Source organism: Plecotus auritus (assembly GCF_963455305.1).
Source record: "Plecotus auritus genome assembly, chromosome: X".
NCBI classification, from domain to species: Eukaryota; Metazoa; Chordata; class Mammalia; order Chiroptera; family Vespertilionidae; genus Plecotus; species Plecotus auritus.
In genome coordinates, this window is record NC_137784.1 from 87,592,349 (window position 1) to 87,612,939 (window position 20,591).

At 38.4% G+C, this 20,591-nt stretch overlaps 1 protein-coding gene across 1 annotated transcript in view; it reads right to left on the reverse strand.

The window, feature by feature from the left end:
- The window catches only part of AMMECR1 (AMMECR nuclear protein 1), a 130,080-nt gene extending 110,696 nt beyond the window's left edge, over positions 1-19,384 (reverse strand). The window contains exon 1 of the mRNA XM_080652991.1: positions 18,877-19,384. Within this exon, the coding sequence (XP_080509117.1) occupies positions 18,877-19,346 (470 nt within the window). The 5' untranslated portion in view covers positions 19,347-19,384. The remainder of the gene's footprint in view (positions 1-18,876) is intronic.
- Between the last annotated feature and the right edge of the window lie 1,207 nt (positions 19,385-20,591).

Here is a 20,591-nt window from a genome sequence, read left to right on the forward strand (position 1 = left end):
AAGTTTTTTGGACTGCTTCTTCTTTGACTTTCCCGGTGTATCACTACCTCAGGTAGGTGCAATGTTAAACAATTGCCCCTGATTGTTTTGAACAAATGCTCTAAGGATACGGCTTTTCCATTGAGCAAGAATAAACCAGGTCAAATACCTTAAATACAAGCCTTGTGAATGGGATGGAGCTGCCAGGCATGTCAACTAGTGAGAATTCTCTGGCGATAGGGATATTTGGGAAGCTTGACCACTCCAGTGGCTGCTGCTTCCCATAACTACTGTGGGAGCAACGCTGCTGGTTTCCTTGTGGAACAGGAGATAGGACTAGGGCAAGTTAAAACACAACAAAGCTCACTGTTCTTACCAAAAATCAGCTATTTTTAATACATAAATGTTCTCCAGGTTGTTGGACATCTTTGGTTAATGTCCAGAATTCTAAAAAAGTTGGTTTTGAAAATGTTTGCCAGTGTTCATGTTGCTTTTATAGAGGAGTAGTTTTTTAATGCCATTAATCCAATATTCTGGAAATTCCCACTTTGGTTTGAAAATCATTCTGGAATTGGTGTCTTCTAAAAGCACTGCAAACTTCAGTTCTTAAAATTGCTCAGCAAAATATAAAAAAAAGATGTGGAATCCCTGGTGTTGTCTACTCATAAATTGGTAGGCTGAAGTATTCATGAAATTAGAAAAGAGAAAATATGATCAAGCCTAAATTTACAATCCATTGTACCTATGATAACTACAAGGAAATGAATGTGTTTTCTAATAACAGATTCAATAAAAAAAGCATTTATTGTTAACATTTGGCTGCATTTCAAGTATTTTAAAAATACACCTCTTTAAAAAAATTCAGAAAATTTAATTTTAAATACAAGAACATGAGAGAATATGACTTATCTGAGTCGTGGTGGGACTGAAGGAATAGCATCTTGCTTGATGCCTAGAGTAATAACAGATGAAAAGTTACCAAGGAAAGGTTTCAATGTATTTCTTAGATGAAATGAGGAAGATGGTGATTATAAGCTCTAAATCTTGACTTTAATAACAAATCATGAACATCAAAATAAGAACATTTTAATAGAACATTTACTATTTTATCACACACAATTAATCACTCATTATAATGCTGCCAAACCAAAATACAAATTATGAAAAATTTTGACATTATTCTAATACTAATTTAGGAGATGTCAAACATATTATAAGTGGTTATTCATTTGGAGAGTTCTGGGGAGTCCTGAATGAGTTTAGTCACAGGCATGATATGAAATAAACATGCTTATACCTTTGTGTGAGTATCTGAGAGGGAAAAAGGTGGAAGGGGGGTTGGAGAATGAACACACAATACTTTCCATATAACTGTCCTGCCCCTCTTAAAGTAGCACCTAGAATTCCCTGAATTTGGAGGTCATACTGTAGGGCACAGAGTTATGTTGCAAAAATCTTGAGAATCACTGACTTAATTGTAAAAACACCATAAGAGTGATTACAAAGTCATTAAGACCTTTTCTGAGAAAACCAATTTAAATTAAGCAGATCCTTAATATAGAGGAAATCACTCAAAATAACAATAGTAGTTTCAGTGATATTTATACTATTATTCATTCAGAGTTTCACTGTTCTATTCCATACATATTTTCAAAAACCAGCATGAGCATACAATAAAGTATATACCATGGCAAGTATTCACTACTATGTATCTTTAGAATTCATGGATTTAAAATCTGCAATTTTAGGAATTTATGAGTAACCATTAAATTAAGGGTTAAACAATTTTTCATTTTGCTGAGACATTAATGTGAAGAATTTGAATCTTGTGTAAAGGCTAATATGTGTGAATAGGTTACTAAGTTAGTAAGTCTATCCTTATCATCAACTATGCTCTGATGTTTTCTTTGCATTGTAAACTAAGCAAGCACTCAGGAAGTGACAAATTGTTTTAGAAAATGCCTCCCCCCAATAAAGCAAATTTCTACTGCTGGTGATTAATATAAGGAAATGATATAAGAGTCGTAAAGCAGTGTTGGTTCTTAGCCAGATGATATTAATTTTGGATAAGTTAAAGACTAATGTGTTTAATTCAGCTTTGACTCAGATCTATGACATAAACAAGTCTGCCATAAAACATTTTATGAGGGAAATTACATGCTAAATTATTATTTGTGCTTTCAGGATAATTTATAATCCCTTGGGTCAGGTTTCTTTAAATCTGTTTTTCTTCATCTAAATTATATTAATGTGAAAATAGCCATACCAAGAATTTCCATAAAAACAAATGAAGGTATTCCTGTTGTTCACCAAATGTAGATACTCAGTGTGCTTGCGGAACCCCTAAAATCTATTCTAGGGCAACAGATTAAAAACTCCTGACTATAGAAATATTAGGAAAGAAAGAAGCATTTATTCAAACAGATGGGAACCTATAGTTTAAAACAAAACAGTAGAAAAAGAATAAATAAATAGTACCAAATGGCCTTCCAAACATTCCAATCTACTATATAAATGGAATCATAGAGTAAAAGATAAGCAGGTGATTAAAGCTTATGCCATACCTCCTTGAGTACCATAAAAACATGTTCTTACCCTCCTGCATACAGCTACATATAGCCAGGTCAGTCCCCAAATAACAGTATTAAATAAATCCACCAAGTATCTCCTGGTGTCTCAATTCTGAGAGGAAAAGATACTCAATTCTAGGTAAGGCACAAGAAGGAGCACAACGGAATATCACACTTAATCTCTGCTTTAAAACCTCCTTTGAAAAACTTTTAGAAAACTTTGTGATCTAGCACTGCTCTGAATTCAAAATCAGGCCAGTTAAACAGTGTTTATACATTCCTTTAGATATACAAATCCATTGTTTGAAAAATCTGGAAGTCATAAATTTACAACCTCTCAGCCCCCATCACTCCACCCCCTCCCCAAACTGGAACACTAGCAGGACCAGTAAATAACTTTCTAGATAATGCAAAGTGGGTAAACACTGCTAAAAAATAAGTGGTAAAAATTCTATAATGCAATTGTTACCAAGCCTTCAGATATTCAAGACTGCTGCTCTCAAAAATGGCAAAACTCCAGAGAGAAATTATGTTCAGGAAGAGTAAGAGAAGCATCTTCCTAGATTTATACTTCAATTTTGGGGTGGGAAAGATTGGGAGTCAAAAGAATTCAAATCAATATAAAAATTTTGAGGACAGGAAAGTGAAGGTAACCCTGCTGAGTTGGTGCACATTAGTTAAGTTAGTAAAGAGTTAATGAATGTTTATTACAGAATGGTGAATAATTATAATCTTCATGAAAGTGAAAGGAAGCTTCAAGATTAAACCTCTCTTCTGTAAAAACTGACCTGAATTTCTCTAGACTGAACTGAAATAAACACAGCAAAGGTTCTAAGAACAGCAGCCTAATGGGGAAGGGAACCACAACCATTTTTTGGACCCACAACCATTTTTTTTTTCACTTTAAAATGGGATTTGCTTGTTCTCTTGCCACAGCCAAACCGGAAAAACCACTGACTTTTTTTTTCCTTACATGATTGTGCTCCACACTATAGAGGCCATTGGCTGTTTAACAAGGCTATTGTTTGAAGCCTGTGAAAATGAAATTGGCCTCTAAACTGTTCAATCAGGTTTAAGCAAAATTGTCTCTCCTTATCCCAGTGAGGGCATTCACCTTTGTTCATAAAAATGTTAAGGATATTGAGAATGATCAGGGACCTTAGTGTGGTCTGTCCTAAGAACCACTGGATTCCATTTGGCATCCTACCCAATTATGGGGTAGGGGTCTACGATCATAGGTCAAAACACATTATACTTCTTCAAAAACTTTGATTAAAAATATTTTATTATACCATTTTCTTTTAACATCTGGCATTTCTTCACATCACTGTTGTAATATATAATTCAAAGTACATATTATTCATAACTCAAGGATCTGATATGAGGGAGAGTTCATTTATTCATAAACAAAAACAGACTACACTGTTAATAAGCATCGTACTAGTGTTGCTTTTAATTTCTTGAGTACACTGGCACAACTTTCATGATTATGTGGCTAGAACTTGTCAAGAGATCGGCCTCATAATTGGGAAATAATTTCCTCATTTTCCGAAACATATTCTGGAGAATGAAAGAAGAATTACTAAAATAAAATTTACAGTGATCACAAAGGAACTCTTATTCACTGCTGATGGGAATGTAAACTGGTACAGTCACTATGTAAAATAGTATGGGAGTTCCTCAAAAAACTAAGAATAGAGATACCATATACCCAGCAGGCCCTCTTCTGGGCATCTACCCCCAAAATCTGAAAACATATATTCACAAAGATAGCTGCACCCTTATGTTCACTGCAGCATTACTCATGGTGGCCAAGACAGGGAAACAACTGAAGTGCCCCTTCAGTAGATGACTGGACAAAGAAGATTTGTTACATATATGCAATGGCATACTACTCAGCCACAAGGAAAGATGAAATACTGCCATTTACGACAACATGGATGGTCCCTGAGAATATCATGCTAAGTGAAATAAGTCAGAAAAAATTAAAAACCACATTACTTCACTCATATGTGGGATATAAAACTGAAAGCAACAAGTGAACAAACAAGAAAAACAAACAAAAACTCACAGTCACAGACAACACTATGGTGGTTACCAGAGGGAAGAGGAGTGGAGGGTGGTAAAAGGTAAATGGGATCAAATATATGGTGACAGAAGGAGATTTGATTTTGAGTGGTAAACACACAATGCATCAACAAAAGGCTGAGAATTTTTTCTTCAAAGGGTAATTGTTGTTCAACATAAAAATATGCAGTTCCATTGTAATTCAGGAAACTTTTAGAATTTTGTTTAAGGATTTTGCTTCTATAGTCTATAGAGCTGTAGCATTCTTGAATAGGGCATGTTAAGAACCATAAGGAATATACTTATTAGACTAATCTATGTTGAAGCTAATTTAATAAATGATGTCATTCAATAATTAATACTCAATCCTCCTATAATCATTGTAATTCCCAGTACCCACCTTATGTGGGTTACATTTGCAACATCCAAGTAAAATTTTTAAATTAATTTGGAGAGAAAATAGTGGTTTGAAGCCATTTATTTATTCTATAGCAATTAGGGTAGTTTCATTTTTAAGTTACATAATCTTTGTAGCTACTCAATTTTTCAAAATTCATGTTATATACACTGAAGTTTAGAAGAATAAAAAAGAATACTGAGAATAGAAGACACTCAAGCAAAGGGTGATGTAACCAATGTTAATCTAACTGACTTATGCTGAATATCTATTGATGAATGAAAGCACTTTGTCTACACAGCAGACTCCTGCTTGTGTTATTTCTTGTCCAGTCTTCTTGTCCAGACTTCATGACATTCATGACATTAAAGGAGCTGCTGAGGCATAATTAACAGGACAAAAGAGAAACTTTACCAAGAAAGAAGCAATTCACAGGCCATTCATAGTTTGTTCACTTGTTTGTTCACTTGTCACCTGGCAGACCTTCATTTCCCAATGCCTGAATTCTAGCAACAGTCTCCTGACAGGTGCCCTTTCTTGCTATGATCCTCCAACTCCCAGTCAATCTACCTTTGATTGGTACCCACTGACAACTGTATAATGCTCCTTCTGACATCTGTGTCTTTAAGTTGTTTCCTGTTTAGAATGCTTTATTCATTTATGAAAGATGTACCCAGCCCAAATACTATTTTGTCTATGGAGCCTTCATGTATAACTCCAGCCCACATTAGTCTTTGTCCAAACTCTTATAGACCTCATTGTCTCCATCACTCATTTTGCCATTAAATCATGTATGACCTCATTATTTGTTTCATGAATCTGGTCTCCTCAATGAGTGCAAGCTTTCTAAGGGCAGGCAGCATGGCTTATGCCTGTTTATAGACATTTCACACATACCCAAAAAGTAGCCTAGCACAATGTTCCACCCACAACAGCTATATTACTTGTTGAAGTTAAATATTAAAATGTATCATATTATGAAGAGCAGTACTAGCTTAGAATAAGAGATAGCTTTGATGTAAAACGCACCATCTTAGGATAATGCTGGCAAATAAGTCTTAAAGCTTGAACGAATATTCATTTTTACATGTCCATAAGCAAAGGGATAATTGTGGTGGAAATTCTACTTTCCTCTTCAGAATTGCAAAACCATCATGTCTAAATGGAAGAAGCTAGAAACTGCTCCAAAATCCAAATTAATACATTAAAATTCAGTGATAATATGTCTACAACTCTGCTAATGATAAAGAACCTTATACTGGTTGTGCAGACAACAGGACAAATAACTTTCAAGACTCATGACTTGATCATATCTAATATTTCACAAACGTCACTACCACATTTAGATGTGAGCTTTTCATTAAAAGCAAGTGTGTACACTATAATAAGCAATTTCAAGAAGTACTTAACTAAAGTGGTTTATATAAACACATATGGAATTAAAGGCTTTAGTTAAAATATCCCATTAGGAAAGATGTCTTCCAATTTTTCACCTCTCTAGAAAACACATTTCCTCAGAAATATCAGGTATCATGGTTAACTGTCAAAAGTAATGTTCTCCTTTAATGCATAGTTCCTTCTACCTTTAAAAGTGGGTTAACAGGGCAAAGTTTCTACCTATCAAAGACATTTCCTTATATTATTAGAAAATTTATTAGAAACCTCTAAAGAACAGAGGATGAGAATAACAACCTAAAAGGTAACCTAGAAAATCAAGTTCTTTTCAAATACAGATATTAAGTACACTTATTAAGTAAATGATAAGTGCCAGGTTAAATATTGAGATGCTACGAGTTTGAAACATTTTTTAAAAATCAATACTTCTGACTTCATGTTTTTAATCTAGTCTATGCATAATTTTCAATAAGTTTGGAAAATAATTCGAAGCCTAAAAAAAATAAATAAACCTCAAAGTTCTACCGTAATTAGGCTTTGTGCAGCTCTAATACATGTTTGTGAATGATCTTCCAGAAGACAATTTGACTTTGGGTGGTGGGCACACACACAAATAACAACAATAATACATGTTTGTAAAGACAAATTTTAAAAGATTCTCAAAATTTCTATGAAAAAATAATTGCTTAGGTAGCGCCACTATTATGTACCTTTATAAAACAAGCTAAACATGGTGTTTATAGTTAACGGTACTGTATTATACACTTAAAAATTTGTTAAGAATGCCCTAACCGGTTTGGCTCAGTGGATAGAGCGTCGGCCTGCGGACTGAAGGGTCCCGGGTTCGATTCCGGTCAAGGGCATGTACCTGGGTTGCGGGCACATCCCCAGTAGGGGGCGTGCAGGAGGCAGCTGATCGATGTCTCTCTCTCATCGATGTTTCTAACTCTCTATCCCTCTCTCTTCCTCTCTGTAAAAAATCAATAAAATATATTAAAAAAAAAATTTGTTAAGAAGGTAGATCTTACGTTATTTTTTTTACCACAGTAAATAAATAAATTTGCTAAAAGAAACATACATTTATATCAGCTATTTTCATCTCATGGCACACATAAACTAATTACTAAAATTGTGTGGCATACCAAAAAATATATTTTTTGCTGGTCTGACAAAAAAATAGGTATAATTTTTCTCCACCATCATTTATTCCCCTCTATGCCCTCCCTACCTCCACCCCTGCAATCAGCACTGTTGTCCATTTCCATAAGCGCGCTCTCTCTCCCTCCCTCTCTCCCTCCCTCTCTCTCTCTCTCTCTCTCTCTCTGATTCTTTTTCGTTCAACCCCTCCACCCCTCCACCAGAGCTGTCTGCCTGTTCTCTATCTATGAGTCTGTCTCTAAAAATAGGTATAATTTTGATTCACTCACACTGGACGGCTATTGTCATTTTTGTATTTGACAATCTAAGAGAAAAGAGGTCAGTGTCCCTGACTAAGTAGTCAGGTATTGCACGTTTTAAAAATTCTTGTGGCACATGCATCTTGTGGCACACTGGTTGAAAATTGCTGATCTATATGATTAAGGAAAAACTGATTAACTAAAAATAGCTGATACTCCAGTTATCTGTGACAATGTAATTTGCAAATCAGACTGACCATAGTAGGTCCTATTAATTAACACTGGTGACAAAGTACAGAAAGATGCATACGTACAACATGATGCATTCTTATGACTGCATTCTGCAATGAGAAATTATAGCTGGGTCTATCATTTAATATTATCTGTTCCATAATCTTTGTTATGGAGAATAACTGTAAACAAGCTATATAAAAGAAAGTTCATACATCTAAGTAGAGGTTATTAATACCTAAATACAGAGGCCTAAAAATAAGATACATCTGATTACCTCAGGATTTATAACTATGCTCATAGACAAGTCAATAAAAAAATTTTTTTAAGGATAATGACCAGAGTGTGGCTACATTTATCCATTTGGGGTATGCTTATACTACTTGTTCCACAGCTCCCAAACTTACCTAGAGGTCTCATTCTGAGAACACTCTAGGAATGATTTTCAATGTGGTCTCTTAGAAGTACTCAAGGGACCTGTATGTGAGTGCTTTTATATTATTCAATTTAATGCTATGCATCTGTTTCTGATAGGAATATATTTTTTAACAAGAGTACCATGGCCATTGGTTCTAAAGGAGGAACATCTAGGTTTGTATAATGTAAAATATGCACTCCTACTCCAGACCATGCACTCAGTTTCCTTTTTCTGCCCTGAATCCTGGATTCACCTCACTTGACTATAATCTCATTTTTCTCCCTCCCTGATTCCCACATGCCCTCTATTCCTGCCTCCAGCCCTGTATGACTCTGTTTCTCCACAGAGATAATGCGTTCAGTGTGGAAGAGATTTCCGGAAAACAACTTGCTAAACAGGACAATGGTTAGAGGAGTTTGTAGAAGTATACCACAAACCATATATCACCTTATTAGTGTCAGAGAAATAGACGTGGTATAGTTCCCATTTGTTCTTGTGAGGGTTTTTTGAACTGACAGGAGTGTGCGGTACATAGATCCGTGAACTGAACAAAAAAAATTTAACCAACGACTGCAGGGCAACTACTCCTAACATCAAAGAGCTATTCCACAAATTCAAGAACCTGGACACGTAGGGACAAGTTTTTTTGTTTGTAATGGGAAATAAGCAAAACAAGCTTTTATTTGTTTGGTTGGTTGGTTTAACTATGGGGAACTTCATGAAATGCACTAAGAGCAATACTCCAACATGGAAAAAAAAGGCCAGAAGACTTCATAATATTCTTCTCTAGTGAATAAATCACCAACACCATCTTCCACTTACCATATTTTAAAAAGGATGTAAAAAAAGCACCCATCATCTAAACACTTACCTCACTGTTGTTCAAAATCAGGATATAGAGTATTTGTCTTACTACAATGATGTATATACTGAGGTCCAAGTTTTACCAGCTAATAATCTATTTGAACCCCAAACCGCCTATACCCAACTGTGTGGTTGTTAGGCTACATAAGGAATATTAAAGTCACAGAGAAGAAGCACACTGATATGACTAGCACATGAGGATTTCTTTGAGGCAGACACAGTGGGAACTCTAGGCTGACAGCAACAAGACAAGTTTTTCATAGATTCCATTCTATGAGAATGACTCAAAGGTCCACTAATGCCTGAAGCAAAGCACAGAATCTGCTGCTACCACCTTGCAGCAATCCAAGATCTCAAGATAAGATAATGTTACACAAATTGCATGCCATATGCTTACAGAAAGTATATGGAATGGCAAGGCAAGTTATATAGACTGTCAGGTCAATCTCACTATTTTCCATTACTACAGATCTGGTCAGCATCTTCTGGCAGGATATTGCATAATACAGTCAACTGTAATCTCCCAGCACTGCATGTGGCTTTGGGTCACAGTGTGGATTATCTGTAAAATGAAAGAGATAGGGGAAAGGCGAGAATCATCAACACTATCACAGACCTTATTTTAAAAGCTAATATTAGTAGGCCTGGACTCAACAGAACTTTTCATATTTGCCCATCCACTGAAGATCATAAAGCAATATGGCTGATCCTTTCCATTGATAACATTCTTCCTTCATTGTTGAGCAAAGCTGCAAAACAGATCCAGCTTGATTCTTTACTTTCTAGGCTTTAGGACATGTGACCTAGAATCTACTACCAAAGAGTACTTCCAATCTTTCACAAATATCCTTTAATCCAAGATCTGAAACTACAAGTTCCTGAGACGGTCCTCTGGGAGGCTCTATTTTGCTGAAGGATGTGCTATGATATACACATAAGGAAATATAAGAAATGCTGACTGCTTTACAAATTGATAAGCCTGAAGACTGAGAAGATGTATAAACCTACAATAGGGAAACCCAACATTCTGTCAGGTATCTTTATTAGCAATACAAAGCTAAAATGTGTCATTGATCTTGACCCATTTCAGTGGCTCAAAGTCACAACTGGGGAGGTGGGGAGGAGGCTGGAGCGATCCCAAGAGACCCACTAAATCAGCACAATAGCACTGTCACTGTTCTATGGTTCTGCTAAGTGAAAAAAGAAGTAACACTGATAACTGCCAATGCTTGAAATACTACTACACATATTAAGAAATCTGATTTCACTTGACCAACTATTTGTTTCTTCCTATTTCTCCTCCCCATCTGTCCTCCATCTTTTATAATGGCACCACCATCCTCTTGGCTCCTCAGGCTTATAAACTATGAATTATGTCTAAAGCCTCTCCCCCTTTCACTTCCCCTAGCAATGGGAATTTGGCAGATTTTTTTCCTGCAAAACCTCTTTACTCATATGCAATTACCTAATTTCAGGTCCTCATCCAAAAGCTATCTCAGCTATCTTTATACTTCATCCAACATATCTCCTCCTTTCAAATCAGATACAGGTGGGAATAGGTGGAGAGAAAGGGGAGGTTCTTACACTTGTGATCAAATTTCATAGCCATTCCAACAGAGCTGTTGAGCAAACTTTTTCTGAGCACAAGAATATCTAGGCACAGAGCCAAAAAAAAAAAAAAAAAAAGAAGAAGAAGAAGAAGAAGAAGAAGAAGAAGAAGAAGAAGAGGTAATGATGGAAGCCAAAAACAGGTGAGCTGCAATCTTTCCATTCCTACACAAAACCTGGCCCTGGAGCGCAAGTTCCTACATATTCTGATAACTTTTTCCACTTCTTAATTTCATAACATTCCTATATTCACAATTCTGCCCCTGAGTTGGCTTCCCATTTTTTTTCAATGCCAGTTTTCCTACTGCCCTCATAAATTTAAGCATAGCTAATCTCTACCTTGAGACTCTTCTTTTAATTCATCTTACATTCTAAAGAACTCTTCTACAAATGCTGTTCTCTTAATACAAAAAAACCTATAATCTGATCTAACAGCTCTTATCCAGCTTTTCCAAAGGGTTCCAAAGACAAAAGGCTACTTTAATTTCCTTGAAGTTTTATGAGCTTAGCAAGGGGAATGGTATGGAGAATGCTGAGAGAGCAAGTTGCTGACTAAAGACAGCTGCTGGGAATTCCCAATTACTGTGGCAAGGGGTGTGGTGGTGACAGCAACCGGTTTGAGAACAACCAAGTAAAACTTCAAGATCTAGTGGTATATAGACTCTTCACCAATAATTTTTGTACCTTTGTCATTTAAAACTTTGGCTCAAAAGTTATCCTCTCAAAAGCCTTCTTCCTGACCACTCCTTTATTCAAGGTCATTAGCATACTTATGCACAATATTTTTCATGTATTAAACTAATTTATAATTATTATATACTGGAGGCCTGGTGCACGAATTCGTGTATGGCTGGGGTCCAGCCGGCCACCCCAATTGGGGCCGATCAGGCCAGGCCAGCTAGGGGGAGGGGACATGGGAGGTTGGCTGGCCAGCCCCGCCCGCTGGTCAAACTCCTAGTCGAGGGGACAATTTATTAGCCTTTTATTATACAGGATTGTGTTGAAAGCATTTTAAGTGACTTTGATATTTGTATCATATCTTGAGCAACACTGTCAGCTCTGTGAGGGTATAACTAGTATTTCTATTTCTCTAGTAGTGTCCAACCATGGAATTCAGCATAATGTATATGCTGAATTAAAAAAAAAAAAAAAAAAAACAGCCGAAACCGGTTTGGCTCAGTGGATAGAGCGTCGGCCTGCGGACTCAAGGGTCCCGGTTTCGATTCCCGTGAAGGGCATGTACCTTGGTTGCGGGCACATCCCCAGTCGGAGGTGTGCAGGAGGCAGCTGATCGATGTTTCTCTCTCATCGATGTTTCTAACTCTCTATCCCTCTCCCTTCCTCTCTGTAAAAAATCAATAAAAATATATTTAAAAAAAAACAAAGATAGCTTTTTCCCCAGTGACATATAATTTCCACTCAGCTATTCAACACTAACATTTTTAAGGTTGAGCAAATTTGAAAGTATGGTACATTGAGGGCTGTAGAAAATACACCCACACTTGATAAAAAAAGATGCCACTTAAGAGTTGGACTCAACATAAATTATGCTCCACCCAACCAGCTATACTATTACACCATACTTCTTCCTTTGGACACTTTTCTTTTTACTGCATAAGCTTGTGGCTCCATTTTGCTCTCAGCAATACTGTAACTTCAGAAGCTCAACTCTAAATAAGTTTACTGTTGGGAATCTACTCTTCCCATCTACACAACCAATGGCTTCCCACACTGTCTCCACTGTCCCGTGAGCAACTGCCCAGTTACTGTGTGGAAAGACAGCTTATACATTGAAAGTCCATTCTTGGCAGCCTCAGGTTTTTACTGCTGGTCCTAACTTATTTAGCTTAATTGATTCAGAACAGTATCAAAAAAAAGACATTATTACATGAGTTGGGGGGGAAGCCATTTAGAAAATTTAAATTGTAAAAGCCCTGGTGATTGTACTGCTTGCTTTAAAACAGGCAAGCATGTGTGACATCCAGAGAACAGAATAATGCCTATTGAAATAAGGAACTCTTACTAATCTCATTGCACAAGGTTTAGTGTTTCACACATATACATTCTCAAAAAGTAAAATGGTCTACAAATGGGAAGCACAACTGACATCAAAATTATAATTCATTACAATAATAACTGATAGTGTTTTACACAAATACAATTTCAAACAGTGTACAATTTTTAAAGAAAAACATGTGAATGTTAGTATGTGTTTGTGAGAAACAACTCATGCATGGGCTAACAGGACATTTTTCACTTTCTCAGTAGTAGTCTTTCTTTCTATTGGACTTAAGAGATCCCAGCAGAGATTCCTTCGTAGTTGCCACTAACTAACTAGGACTTGAACACAGCACAAACACAATTCATAAACAAGAAAATTATGAGCTAGATTATTACTCCCTTTGGCCATATGGGAGAGAAGGTAAAATAAGCATCAATTTTTTCTATATAACTAAATATACCTGGCCCTACATATACCTTTATTCACGGATATAAAAATAAGTTATAATTTATATTTCTACATCCTTTCATCCCAGTCGCTGATGCTTTTTACAGCACTAATGACAACTGGGCAGGGGGAGGGAGCATGCCTGCTTTCTTATCAGTAAGACAGGACAACAGATTGCTTTCTAATGGAAATCAACAGTGTTGAAAAACAACCCATACCTTCAAAAATGCTCAATTTTTCAGAAAATGGTTTTTTTTTTAAAAGAAAAAGTAGACATGACCATTATGCTAGCATGGATAAGGAAATCTGGCCTAGTAGCATCATCTGCAATAGACAGATACACCTTCCAGCTATTATGGTCAGTTTTCATAAAAAAGACATCATAGAAAAAATAATAGCTTGTGTTTAAAACGATGATTTAATATCACTTTGACCAGAGCTGCATTATCAAGTCATCTTTTTTTTTACTAATGTGCAATAGGATTATTACTGTTTTAGTGAAACAAAGTGCCTGCCTCACCTCCCTAATACAACGTAATTCCTCCCAAGCACACTGAAAAACAGTAATTTGACTACTGTACCAAGATAAGAAAGAGTTAATTGTTCAAACACCCGATCAGAGTCTCTTTAACATCTGCATGGCCAGGAGATTTGTTTAAAAAAAGGGGGGGGGGGGGCATTGTATTAATTGTAATGGAAAACCACACTTATTGATGTTTAATAGTAAAATAGTAAAGTATCTTTTATGTGCTATGGTCTATACAAAATGTAGTATTGCATTAACTTCAACGGTGGTAAGAAGATTAAAATTAAAAGTTCCTGGAACATGACATGCAACACAGCATTAAAGATATAAGACTGAACATACCCAGTGCCTTTGCAGGATCCTTTTATATTTCTTTGTCAATACGGTAAATTCTTAAAATACAATCCAGCAAGCATAAGTGTAAGTACAGCTTTTAAAATCTTAGAAAACATGTTATTTAGTAAGATAATCATCAAAGCATATTTTATGGGAACAGAAGGGGGCTTTACTTATTAAAATCAATACAACTCACTGTAAGATATCACATTTGTGCTGTTTTTAACTCCTAAAATGTGCCCCTTACATTTAACAATATCTGGAAAAATACAAAATCATACTACCTACAGGTTTCCAAGTGTCAGTCTTCCCCCTCCCCAAAATATCCCAAGAACCCCAGATTCTTGTTATGATCAAGGCAGCATTCAATCTGACTGATGCTAAATTAGAAAGAACATGATAAAGGATAGTGACATGGAAGCAGGAAGTTTCATACTAGAAAATGGCAGTGATGATTACCATTCCCTTTTCATGGCTCAAGTAGTATTCAGGTCCTCCCTACTCTCTAACCCAGAGGGGCTCAACACGTGGTCTTGGGAACTGTAGCAGCAGTATCACCAGGGAACTTGTTAGAAATGTAAATTCACTGCCCCACCCCAGACCAACTGAATCAGAAACTCTGGGAATGCGGCCCAGCAATTTGAGTTTTAACAAGCACTACAGGAGATTATGATGTATGTTAGAGAACCACTCCTCCTCAAACTTTAATGTGCCTAAGAATCACCTGGGGAGCTTGTTAAAATGCAGATTCTAACTCAGCAGGTCTGAGGTGGGGCCTGAGAGCCTCCATTTCCAACAAGTTTCCAGTTGATGTCTTCTGCAGACCACACTGCAAGTGTTTCCCAAACCAGCTGTTTAACAAAATTATCCAGCGTGCTCATAAAATATGGGTCCCCAGGCACCACCCCAGACCAAATTAATCTGAATCTCAGTAGAAAGGCTATTCGAATAAAACTGGTATTCTAGTTCAGCTACACATTAAAATCACCTGGGGAGCTTTTAATAATCCTGATGCCCAGGCCTCATCTAAGTTCAATTAAACTAGAATCTCTGGGGTTGGGACCCAGGCATCCACATTTTTAAGAATTACCCAGTGATTCCCTAGCTGGTTTGGTTCAGTGGATAGAGCGATGGCCTGTGGACCAAAGGGTCCCAGGTTCAATTCTGGTCAAGGGCACATGCCTGGGTTGCAGGCTTGATCCCCAGTAGGGCGTGTGCAGGAGGCAGGCGATCAATTATTCTCTCTCATCATTGATGTTTCTATCTCTCTCTCCCTCTCTCTTCCTCTCTGAAATCAATATATTTAAAAAAAAATCAAGCTTAAAAAAAATTCCCCAGTGATTCGACGTGCAGCCAAGGTTGAGAACGACTGCTCTGAAGTCTAACTGGCTCAACACCTGGCACAGTGGATCCCTTTATAGTAGCAAATGGTTTGCTATAACATGGCTAACTAGGCTCCCACATATACATCCAAGAGCTTGACTTTGAGTAGTTAAATGCACCTCAAGTCATGTTTTTATCATGTCTTGAAAAAAATGTGCCTGTTACAACTGTACAACTGAAACGAAGGATTTAGTAATGTACAAATGTTACTTGTCTTCCATTAAGTTTCCATTGTCCTCCCAAGCTCTAACTACTGTTAGCTCTCTGCAGTGAGGTAGGCGCTCCAAGAAACAGCAGCAATTGTAAAGAATTTGTACCCATACAACCTGTTCATATACTGACATTCCCCCCACCCCAATCCCCAAAACACTGGAAATTTCTAATAACCTTTCGGAGTGGACAAATAACTGATGAATCTAGGACTTTTAAACCTATAAAAGGCAGATTTCACCAGTTATAGATTTTTTGACAGAAAGGTCCTGGGAAGGGATGGAAAGGTGTGCTTTTACACATGAGAATCTGAAACTATCAAAAGCAGGTCTTCTGGTGGACAGAGACAGGATCTGAAACACCACTGCTCATGACACCATACTAATAACTCTAAGGAGAAAAAAGCAGTATGTCCATTTATGTCTTATGGCCCCCAGCACAAAGTCATACTAATAAGTACACAACGCTGTTAAATACAGGGTGGGGCAAAAGTAGGTGTACATGAAAAAGAGTTTATTCTTGTATTATTTATTATTATAGCATTTACTATACAAACAACTGTAAACCTACATTTGCCCCCTGTATGTAAAACAGAAAGAAAATGTGTGGTAGTTACTAAGGTACTGACTGTCAAGTGATTATAGCTATTTCACTCCCATAATCAAACACTGCTTTTAAGCAATTTTCCTGAATTTTACGCAGTACATTTCAAAAAGTGACTTTAAGATAAATGAAAAGAAGATGAAGTCCTCTTTCCACTTAAGTGAACTTTCATTCTCCCTTTGGTCATGTTCAGTGTCTTTTGTAAATTAGTTGTTCTGTAGACTACAGGACACATTCAAGGACCGCTAAATGATAATAGTTATTATTCTTCCACTATCATTTCAACATATCCACAGAAATTCAAAGTGTGTCATATTTTATCTATGTATTTCCATGAAAAAAAATCCAGTGGATGGGGTATTAGAAGAGAAACAACACCTCAGTACATGTTCAAAGTGGCCACTGTTAAATGATTATTTTCTAAAGCATTTTCCATATGAACTGGTCAAGCTCTCTTTCCTTTTAAAATTCGTGTTCCAGTCATTCAGTTAACCCAAACGCACTTTAAAATGTGTGAAAATAGCACCTCCTGAAAGTGTGTTCTCATATGCTTTGGAGCAATGGAGCATGAATAGTAAAACAGCCTTTGCCAAACTCATATAACTAAACAAGTGAATTTTTGCAGTCCCATGACTTTGTAGAGCCAACCTATGTATCATTCCAGGACTGGCTCTAATACATCATAGACATCCAAGAGAAGGCAGAAGAATCACAAATAAGTGAGTCATGCTAATAAATATTTCATAGTTTTGTTTTTACATGGCAGTCTTTTCAAAATGAATTTTACTTCTTAAAAAAAAAACACAAAAAAACACACAAATAGGCTAAGTAAAGGTGTGGCTTTAGGACTTAAGTTCCTATAAGTTCCTAGAATAAAAACTATGAAATTTATAAAGATATTTATTTGACAGTGTCAGTCTGGATGCCATTTCATGCATTTCTTATGAACTAATGCCCAAAGATGAACAAAGTCTGAAAGAAAATGCACAGACCACAGAGGAGTCACATAAAATGAAATACATTTAAAATATCAAAGTCAAAGAAAACAAACAATACAAAATTACAATTTCCAGGACACTTTATTGTAATTTCCACTTTACATATTAATTTGATATTTTTAGTCTAGGCATACGTGTTTATATTTATTCAGTAGTAGTATAATCCCCCTAATCTCACAAAGTGAAAAGAAGTTATAAAGAATATCCATTCAGGTATTTATGATATGGGGACAAGGGGCACTTAGCTAGCAAAAGGGTCGATACTTTTCAGTATAAATTTATCTGAAAATTTTCTCTATTATTTTTCTTGTTGGTGCTAAGTACTCATAATAAAAACAATCGTCCTCTTTGTTGTTCTGTCCTTCCTTGGGCTTTACATTCTGTCTAGCATTTAACTCAAAAAGTCAGGTTACACTCAGTTTACACATTTAAAAAAAACCATATGCCCCATCTCCCACACATCCAAATGAACATGGATCAGAATTAACCTGGCTTTTAGCTGTAATAGAGCTATTTTAAACAATTTCAACCACACACTTAAATGGTAAAATAAAAGTACAAAACCAAAGGAAACCATAAAAATTCCTACACACTGTTGGGATTACCTATTTCTCAAATCCTCAAGTCTAACATAGATTTCTTAAAAGTGAAATAGACACAAAAGCGAATGTACGCTTTAATGTACAAATTGACAGTGGCTCTGTAGGGACGGCTCTTTGAATGAGCTATATTACTCAGACGGTGGAATGAAAAAAAAAGTCTCACTCCTCAAATGTGAGAGAGCTGGCGGTATGCTTCGAAACACATTTTAATGGGATTGTTTGGATAAAAATAGGTAGTAAGAGAAAATGTGATTTTTAAAAACCTCCTCCCTCCACAGGACACAAGGAAACCCAAATGAAAATATGGGAACCTCATAAGCTCCGGTGCTAAGTTCCATCACTAACAGAAAAGAAGTTGGATAGTTGCTATTTTTCACCCTGCAATGGGCTAGAAACTCCCCTTGTGCGAGGCGGGAATGCTGGCGGGACTTTCACGGGGGGGGGGGGGGGCGGGGAGAAGAGGGGAGGTAATGGAAACCAAAGTGAGGAGAGGTCAACACCTTGAGTAATCCAGATCTCCAAATCCCAGGCGATGGGGAGCGGGGTGGCGAAAGAGAGAAGGGTCAAAACTCCTCGAAGTTATTGCAAAAAGAAATCGAACACCTCTGGGAGCCAGTGAGCCATCTCTTGCAGCAGCACCCTGCTCCAAGTGTGGGGTGCTTGCCTTGGAGGGCAGAAAGCGCGGGGTGCCCTGACTTAGGTCTAGTGGATCCGGGGACCAGGGTAGCGAGAGGCGCCAGGAGCAGCCGCCGGCAGGGAGGCAGGCTCGTGCCTCGTACTTTACCTCAACTATGAGCCCCATCCCGAGCGCAAGGGAGAGGGCGGCGGAGGACAGGTACTCACTAGGGCTCGTTGGTGAACCGGGGAGTCCGGGGCTGCTGGTATCCGTACAGGTGACAGTAGAGTACATCGAAGCAAAAGCAGCACATCTCCGCTGACACCACCATCTTCCGGGAGCTGGGCGATGAGGACGAGGCGGCGGACGACGAGGAGGGCGAGGAAGAGGTGGCGGCAGCCGGGGTGGAAAGTAGGGTCCCCACTCCGCAGCTCGGAGGTGGCGACAGGCAAATCCCCCCGCCTCCGCCTCCGCAGCCCTGGGGGGGAGAGAGGGTACAGCCGCTGCCGCTACCTCCCCCAGTGAGACCTCCCAGCCCGTTGAGCCGCGTACCGGCGCCTCCTAGTCCCAGCTCCCCAGCTCGACACTGGCTCTCTCCGATGCAGTGGGAGGAGGAGGCGCCACCACCGCCACCCGAGCCAGAGGGGGGCGAACTGGACAGTTTCTGCTTCTTCACCCCGCAGCAACCCGCCGCCATCTTGGAACAGTCTCCCCCACGCAACGCTTCCGACCCATAAGTGAAGCGAGCAGGCGGCGGGGGCGAGCACGCTGCGGCCCGGCCGCCGGGGGCGCGCCAGGAGTTCGCGAGAAGCGCGCGCCGCTCCCGCCCGGTGTCTGGGCCACGCGGCGGCCCCGTGCGCACCCCAGCCTCCGCCTGGGCGCGCGCTCTGTACTTTAGCGGCTCTGCCCTTCGCGCCTGTCCCGCCTGCCTCGCGCTTCATCCTAGCCACAGCCTTAAGCCAGGGGCCCGCGGAGGATAAAAGACAGGAAGCCCTGTGGAAAGGAAGAAGGAAACGACAAGGAGAAAACGGAGAGTGGAAGTGAAGGGAGGAGGTGGGCACTACCTAGGAGGAAGGAGAGAAGGGAAACTAGTTGGGTGGCGCGGTGGGGGAAAAGAAAGTCCGAAGTAAGTATCCAAGTTCACATGGTGTTAGTGATACTTGAGCCAAGTTATGTGGAACCTGAGCCATTGGCCTCAAATACGCTGGTTGCTGAACTACTAGAGTGTGAGCAAGCAGGTGCTCAGGGCTCCACACCTGAGACCGCTCCTATAAAGTATGTACAAAGCATGGGGAAATGGCCACACTTCTGTAGCTTTAATACCAATCTAAGCATGCACCAGGCGTTTTCCAACAGTATGGTAAACGAGCAATACTGTTTCCTTTCCTTAGGGACAAATATGCAAGCCCAATTGAATCTATATATCTACTACTTGTTCCCAAACTGTCCCTACTTGCCCCATGTAAACATTTAGAAGCAAAAAGTAAAGTCCTAACCAACACATCACTTGTTAACTGTGCTCTGGAACTCTGGAACCTGCAGTGGTGGGTTATGGATGTGTGTGTGTGTGTGTGTGTGTGTGGCGCGCTTGAAACAAAGCAAGAAAAACATGTCGTTGGTCAGCACAGATCTTACAGGTAAATAGGGCAAGTACTATAATGAGTCACAAGTTGAAAGAGTTTGTTCAGGAATATTATTACACAGTATTCACTATTAATTTTTAAAATTTCTCAAAGAATGATTGGATGGATGAAGAGTCATATGATTAAGTAGGTCCCATTCTGAGCACCTAAAACAATCAAATGTTAAAATTCATAGAAATGAATCTGATAGAAACAGAAAGTATAAGTTATTTCATCGTCTGTACACCATGCTAAAACATCTAGACAAATGAGGTATCTGTATATTTGGAGACATCAAATGATTAATTCAGTTGCTTTTG